Below are 14,107 nucleotides of genomic sequence, written 5' to 3' on the forward strand. Positions count from 1 at the left end.
GATGCTGCCAAATACCCACAATGCACAGAACAGCTCTCCCTCCCCCAACAAAGATTTATCTAGCCCAAAATGTCCGTAATATCACTGTTAATAAAACTGGACCTAGATCCAGAATAGAGGATGGTGGACGAGTCAGAAGCACTATACCATCCCTCTACAGCAAAGACCCAAGAAACCGAGTGAAACAGATGCAGATAGCAATCCTGGAACCCTGAACATCAAAAAGAAAGGATAAAGAATTGAACACTGACTGGATGAAAAAAATTGAACAAATGCAGTGAAAGAGGAGTGAAATGGACCCGAGGGGCTCTGCCAGTCATCCTGGCTCGATGTGGCCATCTTGACACAAAGCCAGCAGCAACCCTGGGTGAGGAACAGTGACCCTGGGCAAGGAACACAACTTCATGGCACGTCCATAAGAGACAGAGAAACTATATAAACACCTGCAGAAAGAAGAAAACTGAGCAGATCATGATCTGAATCTAAGGAAGGAAAACACAGAAAGAAGGGGGAGAATTCCAGGGATTCTGCCATCCAGAGCTGAGAGAGATCCAGGATCCAGTTGTCCCTGATCTCTAGGGTGGGTGATGCACACGAGGTAGTGGAATAGTAGAGTATTGGTGGGAAGTCCCTCACCCTACCAGACCCTAGGATGCCCCCCTTGCGCTTGGCCAAGAGCAGACCCCAGCTGCTGGCTGCTGTGGGCATGAAGTGCCCTGGCACCCATGTCTACTAGCTGACGGGCCACACTCCCCCTCCTCCCACCCTCTGGATTAGAAATGTTGGAGAGTTCCATACCCTGGCCACCCTGTATGACCAGAGACCAAAATACAAGCCCGTCCTCCCCCCAGCCCAACCCAGCTCCATCTGCCACCCCCCCACCTGAAGAGCAGTAATAAGTTCACTCTTGTGCACTCACCCACTCACTTCCCACATCCCCCTGACTTGGAGAGTGGTGCTGACTGCACATGTGCCCACCTGCCACCTACTCTCCCCCTGAGCTGGCAAGTGATGATGACCATGCGACCACTAACACTGACTTGCCTATAACTCCTCCCTCCCCCAGTCTATGAGTGGTGGTGATTGGGCAACCATAAGTGTAGCCACCTGCCACCTATCCACCCCAGACTCATCAAGTGGTGGCTACTTAGTGCCTGCAGGTGTGTGCCCACCACTCACTCCCCCACCTTGACGAGCAGCGGTGACTGCGTGAATGTGCAAGTACGTGCACACATGCCGGCCACATACTCCCCCCACCCAGCAAGCAGGGACAACTGCATCCACACCCACCACACCTGCTCCACCATCCACTTGGTGAGTACAAGTGCCTGCTCCTGTGCTATGGGATCAGTGACAGACGATGGCCAACACCAAACCAGACTGCCCTCAGCTGCTCTGAATGACTAGTAAATAGTGACCTGGACTCACACTCTCTGCTGCCCCATCTAGAACAGGTGGTGAGCACCCCAGTGCTGCCAGACTAGTGACCAGAGTAGCACGCTTGCCCCACCCACCCAGAAACATCAAAAAACAAAACAAGAAATCAGGATTAAACAAACATACAATAAGTAAATAAATACAATAACACCTTAGTGCCTTGGAGACAACAGACAATCAAATTACATAAAGAAGCAGGAATTGATAGCTCAACCAAGTGACCAAAATAAAGGGCCAGAAAACCTTTCTGAGAAAGAAATGGTAATGAAACTACTTGATAAGGAATTCAAAAGACATATATATGGTGCTCTGAGAGATCAATAAAACACAGACAAAACTCTAGAAGAATTCAGGAAAATTATACAAGTACAAAATGGCAAATAAATAGACATTTAGAAACCATACAAAAACAGCAACTAGAAATTCAGAAGATTATCTCAGAAATAGATAACTCAATGGAAAGACATAGGAGTAGAACTTAATCAATGGAAGGCAGAATAGGCAAAATAGGGGACAAACCTCTTGATACTAATTTGTTTGGAGGACATGCAGAAAAAATAACGAAGAAAGCCTAAGAGTTATATGAGACACTATCAAGAGGAACAATTTATGTGTGACAGGAATTCCTTAACAGGAAGATACCAAAAAAAAAAAAAAAAAAAGCCACAGAAAACTTTTGAAGATTTGCTGGCAGAAAACTTCCCTAATATCAGGAAAGATGAGAAGATATCCACCCAAGTAGCTCAGTGAACCCCATACAGGATAGACCCCAAAAGAAAGTCACCAAGACATATCATAATCAAAATTTCTAATACTGAAGATAAAGAAAGAATACTGAGAGCAGCTTGAGAAAAATGAATTGTCACCTACAAAGGGAAACCAATAAGACTAAGATCTGATTTCTTGGCAGGAACCATGTTGGCAAGCAGGCAATGGAAAGACTATATAAAACACAGAAAAACAAAAAAACACTGCCAACCAAGAATTATATATCTGGAAAAAACTGTCTCTCAAATACGAAGGCAAAACTAGGACATTTCCAGATAAACAGAAAATTAAGGAAATTTTTAAAAACCGGACCAACTTTGCAAGAAATACTAAAGGGAGTCCTTTGGACAGAGAACCAACAACATCTGACAAGAACCTGCAATTAAGATACATGAGAACATCACCCAGATACCAACCAAGACAAAGAATTCTTAAAATAAAGTTACAACACTGAAAACAGGGAACCAGAGACATCAATCTGTAAATGATGCCAAATTCAAAATAAAAAGGGAGAATAACTGGTGTAGCTACAGAACTTCCATACAGAGAAGAGGTCAAGGTGATATCAAGATATGAGACTGTTTTAAATTTAGGAAGATAAAGGTAAATTTCAGGGTAACCATAAGAAAAATGAATAAACCTACTCACCAAAATAAAAAAGAAGAAAACCATGAAGATTCATCAAACACAATATCAACAATGAAAGAAATGAAAGAAAATCCATTAACAAAAAGAACGCAGTACAGAAAAGTAAATGGAACAAAGAAACCATCGATGCCACACACACAAAAAAAAAAGCACAGCAAAATTCATAACTATCAATAATCACACTGAATCTTAATGGGTTAAATGCACCAGTCAAGAGACACAGAATAACAGAATGGATAAAAAACATGACCCATCAATATGTTGCCTACAAGAGACACATCTTAGACCCAAAGATAAAAATAAGCTAAAAATCAAAGGATGGAAAAATACATATTGTGCAAACGGTAACAAAAAAGAGCAGGAGTGGCAATGTTAATTTCTGATAAAATAGACTTTAAAGCAAAACCCAACATAAGAGACAAGGAAAAGCACTATATAATGATTAAAGGGTCAATCCACCAAGAGGACATAACCATAATAAATATTTACACACCCAATGACAGAGCTCCAAAATAAAAAAAAATAAAATTTTTTTTTCCAAAATACATAAAACAAACTGTAACAAAAGTAAAAAGAGAAATAGACAATTCCACAAAAATAGTAGGAGAACTTAACACACTACTTTTGAGGACAGACAGAAAAACTAAAAAGAAACTCAAAAAAGATACAGAAGGCCTAAACATAACAATCAAGCAACTTGACCTCAGAGACATATAAAGAACACTCTACCCAACAGTAGCACAGTGTATGTTCTTCTCCAATGCACATGGATCATTCTCCAGAAGAGACCATATGTTCTAGGCCACAAAACAAGCCTCAAAAAATTCAAAAATATACAAATAATATAAAGCATCTTCTCGGATCACAACACTATATAATAGAAATCAATAACAGAAAGAACAGGGGGGATAAAATCCCATATGCATGGAAAACGACTAACACTGTGCTTAAAAACCACTGGGTAATAGATGAAATTAAAAAAGAAATAAAAAAAATTCTTAGAATGAAAACACAACATACCAAAACCTTTGGGACACAGCAAAAGCAATACTCAGAGGTCAATTTGTAGCAATAAACACACACATCAAAAAAGAAAGGCCACAATCAATACCTTAAGCCTAGGATTCAAACAAATAGAAAAAGAACAGCAAAGGAAGCCCACAACCACAAAAAGAAAGGAAATAATAACGATTAGAGTAGAAACAAATGAATTAGAAAACAGAAAATCAATAGAATTTACAAGACTAGAAGTTGGTTCTCAGAAAAGATTAAGAAAATCCATAAACCACTGGCCAAATTGACATAAGAAAAGGAGAAGATGCAAATAACCCAAATAAGAAATGAGACGGGTGGAATTACAACAGAACCAACTGATACAAAAAAGATCATAACAGAATATTATGAAAAATTACACTCCAACAAATTTGAGAACTTAGAAGAAATAGAGAAATTTCTAGAAACACACTACCTACACAAACTAACACAAACTGAGGTAGAAAATCTGAGCAGGCCCGTAACAAAAGAAGAAATTGAAGAGGTCATTTAAAAAAAAAAAAAACTCCAACAACAACAACAACAACAACAAAAAGCCCTGGACCAGACAACTTCACTAGAGAATTCTAACAAACATTCAGAGAAGAGTTAACACTAATAATACTAAAACTATTCCATACCATGGAAAAGGGAGGAATACTCCCGAATTCATTCTACTAAGCCAGTATAACCATGATGCCAAAGCCAGGCAAACCAAAAACTCATTGTCGTCAAGTCAATTCCAACTCATACTGACCCTATACACACCACTAATAAAAACAAATTAAAGACCAATATCTCTCATGGGGTTTTTTTATCCCTCATGAATATAGATGGAAAAATTCTCATCAAAATTCTAGCCAAAGAGTAAAATAGCATATCAGAAAAATAATACATTATGACCAAGTGGTATTCATACCAGGTATGCCAAGATAGAACAGCAACCAACATAATCCACAGAATAAATAAAACAAAGAACAAGAATCACAAGATCATCTCAATAGGTGCAGAAAAGCCATTTGATAAAGGCCAACACTCATTCCTGACAAAAACTCTCAATAAAATTGGAACAGAAGGAAAATTCCTTAAGATAATTGTTTTTTGAGTTTGTTAAGTGTCACCCAGTCAGTTCCGACTCATAGTGACCTTATGTACAATGGAATAAAACTCTGCCTGGTCCTCCGCTATCCTCACAATTATTGCTGTGTTTGAGCCCATTGTTGCAGCACTGTGTCAATCCATCTCATTGAAGGTCTTCTTCCTTTTCCATGACCCTCTACCTTACCGAGCACGATGTTCTCTAGGGACTGATCCCTCCTGATGACATGTCTAAAGTATGAGCTTCCAAGGAGCACTCTGGCTGTATTTCTTCCAAGAAAGACTTGTACATTCTTCTGGCTGTCTATGGCATAGTCAATATTCTTTGCCCGTACCATAATTCAAAGGCATTAATTCTTCTTTGGTCCTCCTTATTCATTGTCCAGATTTTGCATGCACGTGAGGAAGTTGAAAATATCATGGCTTGGGTCAGGTGTACCTTAGTCCTCAAAGTGACATCTTTGTTTTTCAACATTTTAAAGAGATCTTTTGCAGCAGATTTGTCCAATGCAATACATCGTTTAATTTCTTGACGGTTGCTTCCATGGACATGGACTGTGGATTCAAATAAAATGAGATCCTTGACAACTTCAATCTTTTCTCCATTTACCATGATGTGGCTTATTGGTCCAAGTTGTGAGGAGTTTTGTTTTCTTTATGTTGAGGTGTGACCCATACTGTGGGCTGTAGTCTTTGATCTTCATCAGTAAGTGCTTCAAGTCCTCCTCACTTTCAACAAGCAAAGTTGTGTCATCTGCATATATCACAGGTTGTTAATGAGTCTTCCACCAATCCTGTTGCTACGTCTTCTTTATAGAGCCTGCCTTCTCAGATTATTTGCTCAACATACAGAGTGAGGAAGTATGATTAAAGGATACAACCTTGATGGACATCTTTTCTGATTTTAAACCATGCAGTATCTCCCTGTTCTATTAGAACAACTGCCTCTTAGTCTGTGTACAGATTCCTAATGAACATAATTAAGTGTTCTGGAATTTCCATTCTTCAACATAATAAAGGGCATCTATACAAAACCTGGTGGTGCAGTGTTTAAGTGCTATGGCTGCTAACCAAAAGGTCAGCAGTTTGAGTCCACCAGGTACTCCTTGGAAACTCTATGGGGCAGTTCTGCTCTGTCATACGGGGTCAGTATGAGTTGCAATCGACTCGACTGCAGTGGGTTTGGTTTGGTTTTACACGAAGCCAACAGCCAACGTCATTCTCAGTGGAGAGAGTCTAAAAGCATTCCTCTTGAGAACAGAAACAAGACAAGGATGCCCTTTATCACCACTCCTATTTAGCACAGTGCTGGAAGTTCTAGCGAGAGCAATAGGGCAATAAAAAGAAATAAAAGGCATCCAATTTGGACAGAAAGAAGTAAAACTATCCCTATTTGGAGATGATATGATGTTATACATAAAATACCTCAAGGATTCCATAAGAAAACTACTGAAACAAATAGATTCAGCAGAGTAGCAGGATATAAGATCAACGTGCAAAAATCAGCTGGATTCCTATACACCATCAAAGAGAACTTCAAAAAGGAAATCTGGAAAACAATGCCACTTACAATAGCCCCTAAAAGATAAAATACTTAGGAATAAATCTAACCAGGGACATAAAAGACCTAGACAAACAAAGCTACAGAAACACTGTAGCAAGAAACCAAGAGACCTACAAAAACGGAAAAACATACCATGCTCATGGATAAGAAGACTCAACACTGTTAAAATGTCAATTCTACCCAAAGTGATCCATAGATGTAACACAATCTCATTCCAAATACCAACAGCATTCTTTAATGAGACGGAAAAACTAATCACCTACTTTACAAAGAAAGGGAAGAGGTCCTGGATAAGCAAAGCATTATTGAAGAACAAAGTAGGAAGTCTCACACTCTCCAATCTTAGAGCCTACTATACAGCCACAGTGCTCAAAACAGCCAGGTACTAGTACAACAGACATATAAACCAATGGAACAGAATCGAGAACCCAGAAGTAAATCCACCCACCTATAAACAGCTGATCTTCAACAAAGTGTCAAAGCTCATTAAATGGAGAAGAGATAGTCTCTTTAACAAATGGTGCTGGCAAAACTGGATACCCATTTGCAGAAAAATGAAACAAGATCCATGCTTCAGACCATAAACGAAAACTAATTCAAAATGGATCAAACACCTAAATGTTAAACCTAAAACTAAAAAGATCATGGAAGAAAAAATAGGAGCAAAGCTAGGGGCCCTAATATATGGCATAAATAGAATACCAAACATAATTAAAGATGCACAAGCACCAGAAGATAAACTAGATAACTGGGATCTCCTAAAAATTAAACACTTATGCTCATTAAAAAAAAAAAAAAAGACTTCACCAAAAGAGTAAAAAGAGAACCTACAGACTGGGAAAAAAATCTTTAGCTGTGACATATCTGCTAAGGGTGTAATCTCTAAAATTTGTAGAAAACTTTAATACCTCAGCAACAAAAAGACAAACAATCCAAGTAAAAAATGGACAAAGGACATGAACAGACACTTCACCAAAGAAGACGTTCAGTCAGCTAACAAACACATGAAGAGATGCTCTGGATCATTAGCCGTTACCAAAAAACCTGTTGCCGTCGAGTCGATTCTGACTCATAGTGACCCTATAGGACAAGTAGAACTGCCCTATATGGTTTCCAAGGAGCACCTGGTGGATTTGAACTGCAGACCTTTTGGTTAGCAGCAATAGCTCTTAACCACAACGCCACCAGAGTTTCCATTAGCCATTAAACCAAACGCAGCGCCGTTGAGTTGATTCCGACTCATAAGCCATTAGAGAACTGCAAACCAGAACTACAATGAGATATCGTCTCTCCCTGGCAATGATGGCACTGATCAGAAAAACAGAAAACAACAAATGCTGGTGAGGTTGTGGGGAGATTGGGATACGCTGGGAATGTAAAATGGTACAACCACTATGGAAAACGGTATTGTGCTTCCTTAAAAAGCCAAAAATAGAAATACAATATGATCCAGCAATCCTATCTGCAACCCCCTGAGATACAAATATTATCGATATTCAGTGTAAAACAGAACTCCGGAGCTGGAGTTCAAGACCAGTTTTACCTCAAAGTACTCCTCATAAATATACGTGTTCCTTTCTGGAAATAAGTGCAAGATGTATTTAATTCGTTTTTATTCAACTTTTCAAAGTTCATAGTTTTAAACTGTATTTTTGTTATTGTGTTTCGTTATTGCTTATGAATTCTGATGTTTTAGTTTGATTTTATGAATCTTAATTTTACTCCTAACTTTATTAAATAAAATATTAGATTTTTAAGGATAATATAAAGGAGTTTGAGAAGAACATTTATGAAACGTAAAAGTGGACAATTTCTTTGATTTAATCAAGGTTCATAGGAAATCAGCATACTTTCTCAAGAGAGATGTTAACTAAAGAAACCTCATAATTATTCCAGAGTCTGTTTTATAGTCTGATTTATTGGTTTAATTACTAAAACCATGGAATTTAGTCAATTTAGACTGCTGAACTGATAAATGGAAACATAATTTTAGAGTTTTACTCCAAATTTTACTTTTATTCATACCATCCTAATTTATTGAGTGCCTCCATACTATCCTACCTACATAAAATGGTTGGATTTCTACATTCTGTATGACCTTATCCATATATATTATGAACTTATCACTATATTTTAGACTTACCATTTCTAAAACAGATGGCCGGCCTTCCAATTGAATGTGAACACTGGCTTCTTTTCTACTTTCCATTTTCCCAAAATTGCACATGAAATTTAAACAGTATGGATCATCTATTATGCAGTACTTGAAAGAAATACAAAGTACTACATTAATATAAGTACTAAATTCATAAAAAATTTTCAGCGTTAAAAAAAATAGCTAAAATATTTTGCTTGGAATTAAAAATCTGCTTTCCTTAAAACCATTGCCGTCAAGTCCATTCCAACTCATATATGGCATTTAAATAATCTTGCTATAAACAAAACACAAATGTTTGTTTTGTAAATTATAACAGAAACAAACAAATTATTTGAACTGGAGCATGTGTTCTCATTATTCATATGAATTTAACCTTAATTAAAAGAAAGACTCCTAGTCAGAGTCTTGCTAAATTACATATTTTATGTTCATTGTAAAACTTGAATCATTTAAAAGATAATATTGCTTCCCCAGTTTCTTTTCATAAATTCATTAAGATGAAAAGAATGAAAGGCTGGTCAGCTGAAGGCATCATCTTGGTGTCCTGAGGGGTCTGCAACAATGTCTGTCTGGTGTGAAATGGACATTATTTAGATAAAAAATGAAACTGTATAGTATGTATTTACCCTGGGTCTATCCCAACCCTCCAATCATGTCTGTTCCTCACACGCAAGCATATTACCCAAACTTGTGCGCTCTCTGCCACTCAACTGACTAAGCTCAAACCCACTGACTCTTTGTTCTAAGTGTTTCACTCCTGTATGTTAGAAAGCAAAGCTAAATCCTGAAAAACTGAAGCTTACCAATAGCCTCTTATCAGACTTTGACAAGAATCTGAATATGTCTTTCATGGTCTCCAATGCACTCTTTTGCTGCTGTAAACACTCTCTTTGATAATTTTTAAAATGGCACTCACCACTAGTAGTCTATGAAGATAGAAAGCAAAAAAAGGTTTTCAATATCGAAAAGAACAACAAAACTACATGGTTTTAAAAATCCCATTGCTTACCTTTTCTAAGATATATCAAATATTTCTGAAATATGACAGATTTATTTCAGAGAGATTAAATCTCTGTGGCAGAAACATAAACAAACAAAACCAGAAAAATTATAGAGGGCTGGATAAGTGATTTAAGTTATTAAAATGGCCTTCACCTTACAGAAATTGAGGCTATGTGAAGGATGGAATTTGAATATTAAGATGAAATCAAACATTTCTTGGGCTTTAGGCACAAAGCAAATCAATAACATAACAGCATGTCGCAACATCTAAATCTGAAATTCAAGAAAATTAAAAAAAAAACCAAATTTCATATCAACTTAGCAGATTTAATTTTTGATTGCTTGTCTTGAAACTGGGAAGGTAAGACAATTCTGGTAGTGACATCAACACAAGAATATTGGTTCTTTAGTGATTGAATATTGCTTCCTTAAAAAACACTCCATAATTTTACCAATTAAATTACTTTCAGAGTTCCATACCACAAAGAAAATATATCCTAAAAGAATTAATCAACAGAGATGGCAGAACATAGTTCTGTTGTTGTTTAAGTCAAGTGTAGAGGTCCCAATGTAATTCTACAGTTCTAACACAACGTATAACATTCAAAGTACACTACACGATGAAAAATACACAAATATACGATGAAGTCACATCAAATGCATAGAGTAAAGCTGACTGAGACAAGTTAACAGAAAGCTCTCTTTTAGCAATATTATTTAGAATGAAGGATTGGTCTACATTTATTTTAGTATTTACGACACACATAATAAAGACCAGGGTGGAAAAAAAAGTACATTTATACCTGCACATCCAAAATGTTGAACAGTTTATCGGTGTGGGGGGTAAAAGAATTCGGGACCATTATTTCCATGCTAACATTTGGAGCCATGCTATTGCCAGCATTGATAACCTGATAAAAAGGAAAAATTTTAAAACAATTTTAAAATATTTTCCGTAAGTATAAGTACAGATACCAATGATGTTTTAGGTAAACCCAAATGTTCCATGCAACACATAGTGGTGGAGATTTGCAGTTGGCAGCTTCACAGCAAAAGAAGAGAGGACACCCATAGAATTTGAAGAGTTCATTAATAATTTCAACCCCTAGTCATTATTCCTAGCCCTCTCTTTTTTTGTATTGATTCAACCATAATGTCCAGGCTGATGGCTAACTAAGGGAGATGCTCCAATAATACACCTTTGTATGGCATGGTATGTTTTTTAAAAACCATGATCAATTGGTCTTCATAACTCTCCCCTGAGGTGGGTCAGCATTTCACTCTCCAGCTAAGGAAAATGTGAGAGGTGTTATGCTGTATCTAAGATAAAAGATGAAAATTAAGAAGTACAATGATCAGGACTAAAACCTATGTTTTCTAATTCTAAATCCTATGATCTTTTCACAAAGTCACTGTCGAGAGGACAGTCAACCACAGTAAGTGAATAAAAACATATTTCTACTCGGAATTATAATGCTAATTCACTCAGAAAGTCAGAAAGAGGCAGATTATTAGTTTTAGGGAAAACAGAACAGGATTTTAATAATGTTGCTAGGTGCCATCGAGTCGGTTCTGACTCATAGTGACCCTATGTACAACAGAATCAAACACTGTCCAGTCCTGTGCCATCCTCTCAATTCTTGTTATGTTCAAACCCATTGCTGCAGCCACTGTGTCAGTCCATCTCCTTGAGGGTCTTCCTCTTTTTCGATGACCTCTACTTCACCAAGCACGATATTCTTCAGGAACTAGTCCCTCCTGGTAACATGTCCAAAGTACACCATCTTTGGTTTCAAGGAGCACTCTGACTGACTGTATTTCTTCCAAGACAGACTTGTTCATTTTTCTAGCAGACAATGGTATATTCAATAGTCTTCATGAATACCATAATTCAAAGGCATCAATTTTTCTTTGGTTTTCCTTATTCATTGTCCAGCTTTTGCATGCATATGAGGCGGCTGAAAGTATCATGGCTTGGGTCAGGCACACCTTAGTCCTCAAAGTGACATCTTTGCTTTTTAACACTTTAAAGAGGTCTTTTGCAGCAGATTTGCCCAGCGCAATACATCATTTGATTTTCTGACTGCTGCTTCCATGGGTGTTGTAATAATGCTCAAAAATTGCAAATTAGGATGACATTTCATTATTTTTGATCTATTTGGAATTGTAAAGAGGTTTCATCTACCCCATTAAAAAGGAAATTGAGCCAAAATATTGCCTTCTCAGAGATCAACTATAAAACCAATGCAATGAGTCAGAAAAGAGATGTGTTACAATACCTGAATGAAATAGGATAACTCACAGACCTACATGAATCTTTTGAATGCGTATGACATAGGCGAAGACAGAGAATGCCCCTGGTTTGGGGGTAGGTGCTAAGCCATGGAACCACAGGCCAGTTACAAAAGAAAATGCCAGCAGTATGTACCCAGCAGTGCCCAGTCTCATGGACAAAGTCTTCCCTGATGCCAGTATACTCGATCTAGCCTACAATATGCCTCCAACCCTGTTTATGTAATAACATGTAGGTCTCCATGAACATCTTCATAGCTGGATAGACTCATCAAGCCTATGAACTGCAAGTATCCCCAGTCTAGTCACTCCAATGAAAAATAACTATTAAAAAAAAAAAAAAAACCCATTGCTGTTGAGTCAATTTTGACTCATAGCAACGCTATAGGCAGAGTAGAACTGTCCCATATGGTTTCCAAGGAGCAGGTAGTGGAGTTGAACTGGCAACATTTTAGTTAGCAGCTGAGTTCTTAACCACTGTGCCACCAGGGCTCCTAAGTATAAAATACTTAATTATTAATTGTAAATTAACAGACAGGCTTCTGGAGTTCAGCCCAGTGTCTCGTTTACTTTATCAGAGCACAAAGCCCCACTGTACTCTGAAAAGAGCACTTCTTGGGTCTTCAAAGTAGAAAAACCAAACCCGTTGCCATCGAGTCAATTCTGACTCATAGCGACCCTATGAGACAGAGTAGAACTGCCCCATACAGTTTCCAAGGAGCGCCTGGTAGATTCTAATGGCTGACCTTTTGGTTAGCAGCCGTAGCTCTTAACCACTATGCGACCAGGGTTTCCACACCACCAGGGGGCCGGTTTTGTTTGTTTGTTTGTTTGTTTTTAAAGCACTAGTGGATACTACTGTAACAAAAATTTGAGTATACATAGAATCGATAGCATTCCAAGATCATTCTTCTATTTATCTGGGGCAGGGCCCAGGAATTGGCATTTTGGATAAGCATCCCAAGTGATTCTCATATACATTTTGAAAAGCACTGCCTCACAAACTGTGCCTAATCCAGATTTGTTCACATTCAATAGACTGTTCTATAACTCTAAAATGTATATTATCATTACTTAGTGGTCATCAACATCTGTGAGGCACCCAAAAATCTCAGTCTGATAGCAAAAACTTTAAAAAAGATTTTTTAAGTTTTATGTTAGTACATTAATATATTGGTTAATGATAGTTTTATTTTTTTAATAATATTTTATTGTATTTTTGGTGAAAACAAGATAAGTTCTCATTTGACAATTTCCACACAAATTGTTCAGAGACATTAGTTACATTTTTCACAATATGTGAACATTCTCTTTGTATTCTGGTTGTTACATTTCTGGTACTCTTGCTTCCCTGCCCCCTTACCTTCTCATCTTTGCTTCAGAGTAAATGTTGGCTTTTTGGTCTCATACAGATGGTTTTTTAGTAGAGCACCACTCTTACAGGTAATATCCTTTATTTCGTGTGCCACTTTGATATTTCACCAAAAAGTGGTCTTAACGGATAGTTTTGGTTCAAGGTTTAAGAGTATCTCAGGGTGATAGTCTCCAGAAGTCCCCTGGTCTCAACTAGTCCAGTTAGTCTGGCCACTTTTAAGAATTTGAGTTTCATTCCACATTTTTCTCCCATTCTATCTGGGACCATCTATTGTGACCCCAGTCAGAATAGTCAGTGGTGGTTGCCAGGCATCATCTAGTTCTGGTCTCAGTGTAGATGAGGTTGTGGCCCATATAGGCTATCAGCCTTGTAGACTTGTTTCTTCTCTAAGATTTTGGTTACCTTCTTACTGTTTTGATCCTGAAGAGTAGAGACTAATAGTTCTATCTTAGATGGCCACTTGCAAGGTTTTAAGACCCCAGACGCTACTCGCTTCTCTAGGATGCAGAACATGAATTTTGTGAACTATATTATGCCAGTTGACTGAATTGTCCCACAAAACTGTGGTCTTAAACTTAGAAAACCAATCTTAAAATGTGTTTGGTTATATCTGAGGAACCCTGGTAGTGTAGTGGTTAAGAGCTCAGCTGCCAACCAAAAGGCTGACAGTCCAAATCTACCAGCTGCTCCTTGGAAACCCTGTGGGGCAGTTCTACTCAGTTCTATAGGGTTG

At 37.7% G+C, this 14,107-nt stretch overlaps 1 protein-coding gene across 2 annotated transcripts in view; it reads right to left on the reverse strand.

The window, feature by feature from the left end:
• ITGA4 (integrin subunit alpha 4) overlaps positions 1 to 14,107 on the reverse strand; it is a 96,627-nt gene that overhangs the window by 2,599 nt on the left and 79,921 nt on the right. The window contains exons 23-25 of one of the 2 annotated variants that reach the window (XM_003405967.4): positions 10,511 to 10,618; positions 9,509 to 9,631; positions 8,691 to 8,810 (exon numbers count right to left, since the gene is read on the reverse strand). The exons of the other annotated variant lie outside the window; for it this stretch is intronic. Coding sequence (XP_003406015.2) covers positions 8,691 to 8,810; positions 9,509 to 9,631; positions 10,511 to 10,618 — 351 coding nt within the window. The remainder of the gene's footprint in view (positions 1 to 8,690; positions 8,811 to 9,508; positions 9,632 to 10,510; positions 10,619 to 14,107) is intronic. 2 annotated transcript variants of the gene reach the window in all.

This window comes from Loxodonta africana, chromosome 6, assembly GCF_030014295.1.
Source record: "Loxodonta africana isolate mLoxAfr1 chromosome 6, mLoxAfr1.hap2, whole genome shotgun sequence".
NCBI classification, from domain to species: domain Eukaryota; kingdom Metazoa; phylum Chordata; class Mammalia; order Proboscidea; family Elephantidae; genus Loxodonta; species Loxodonta africana.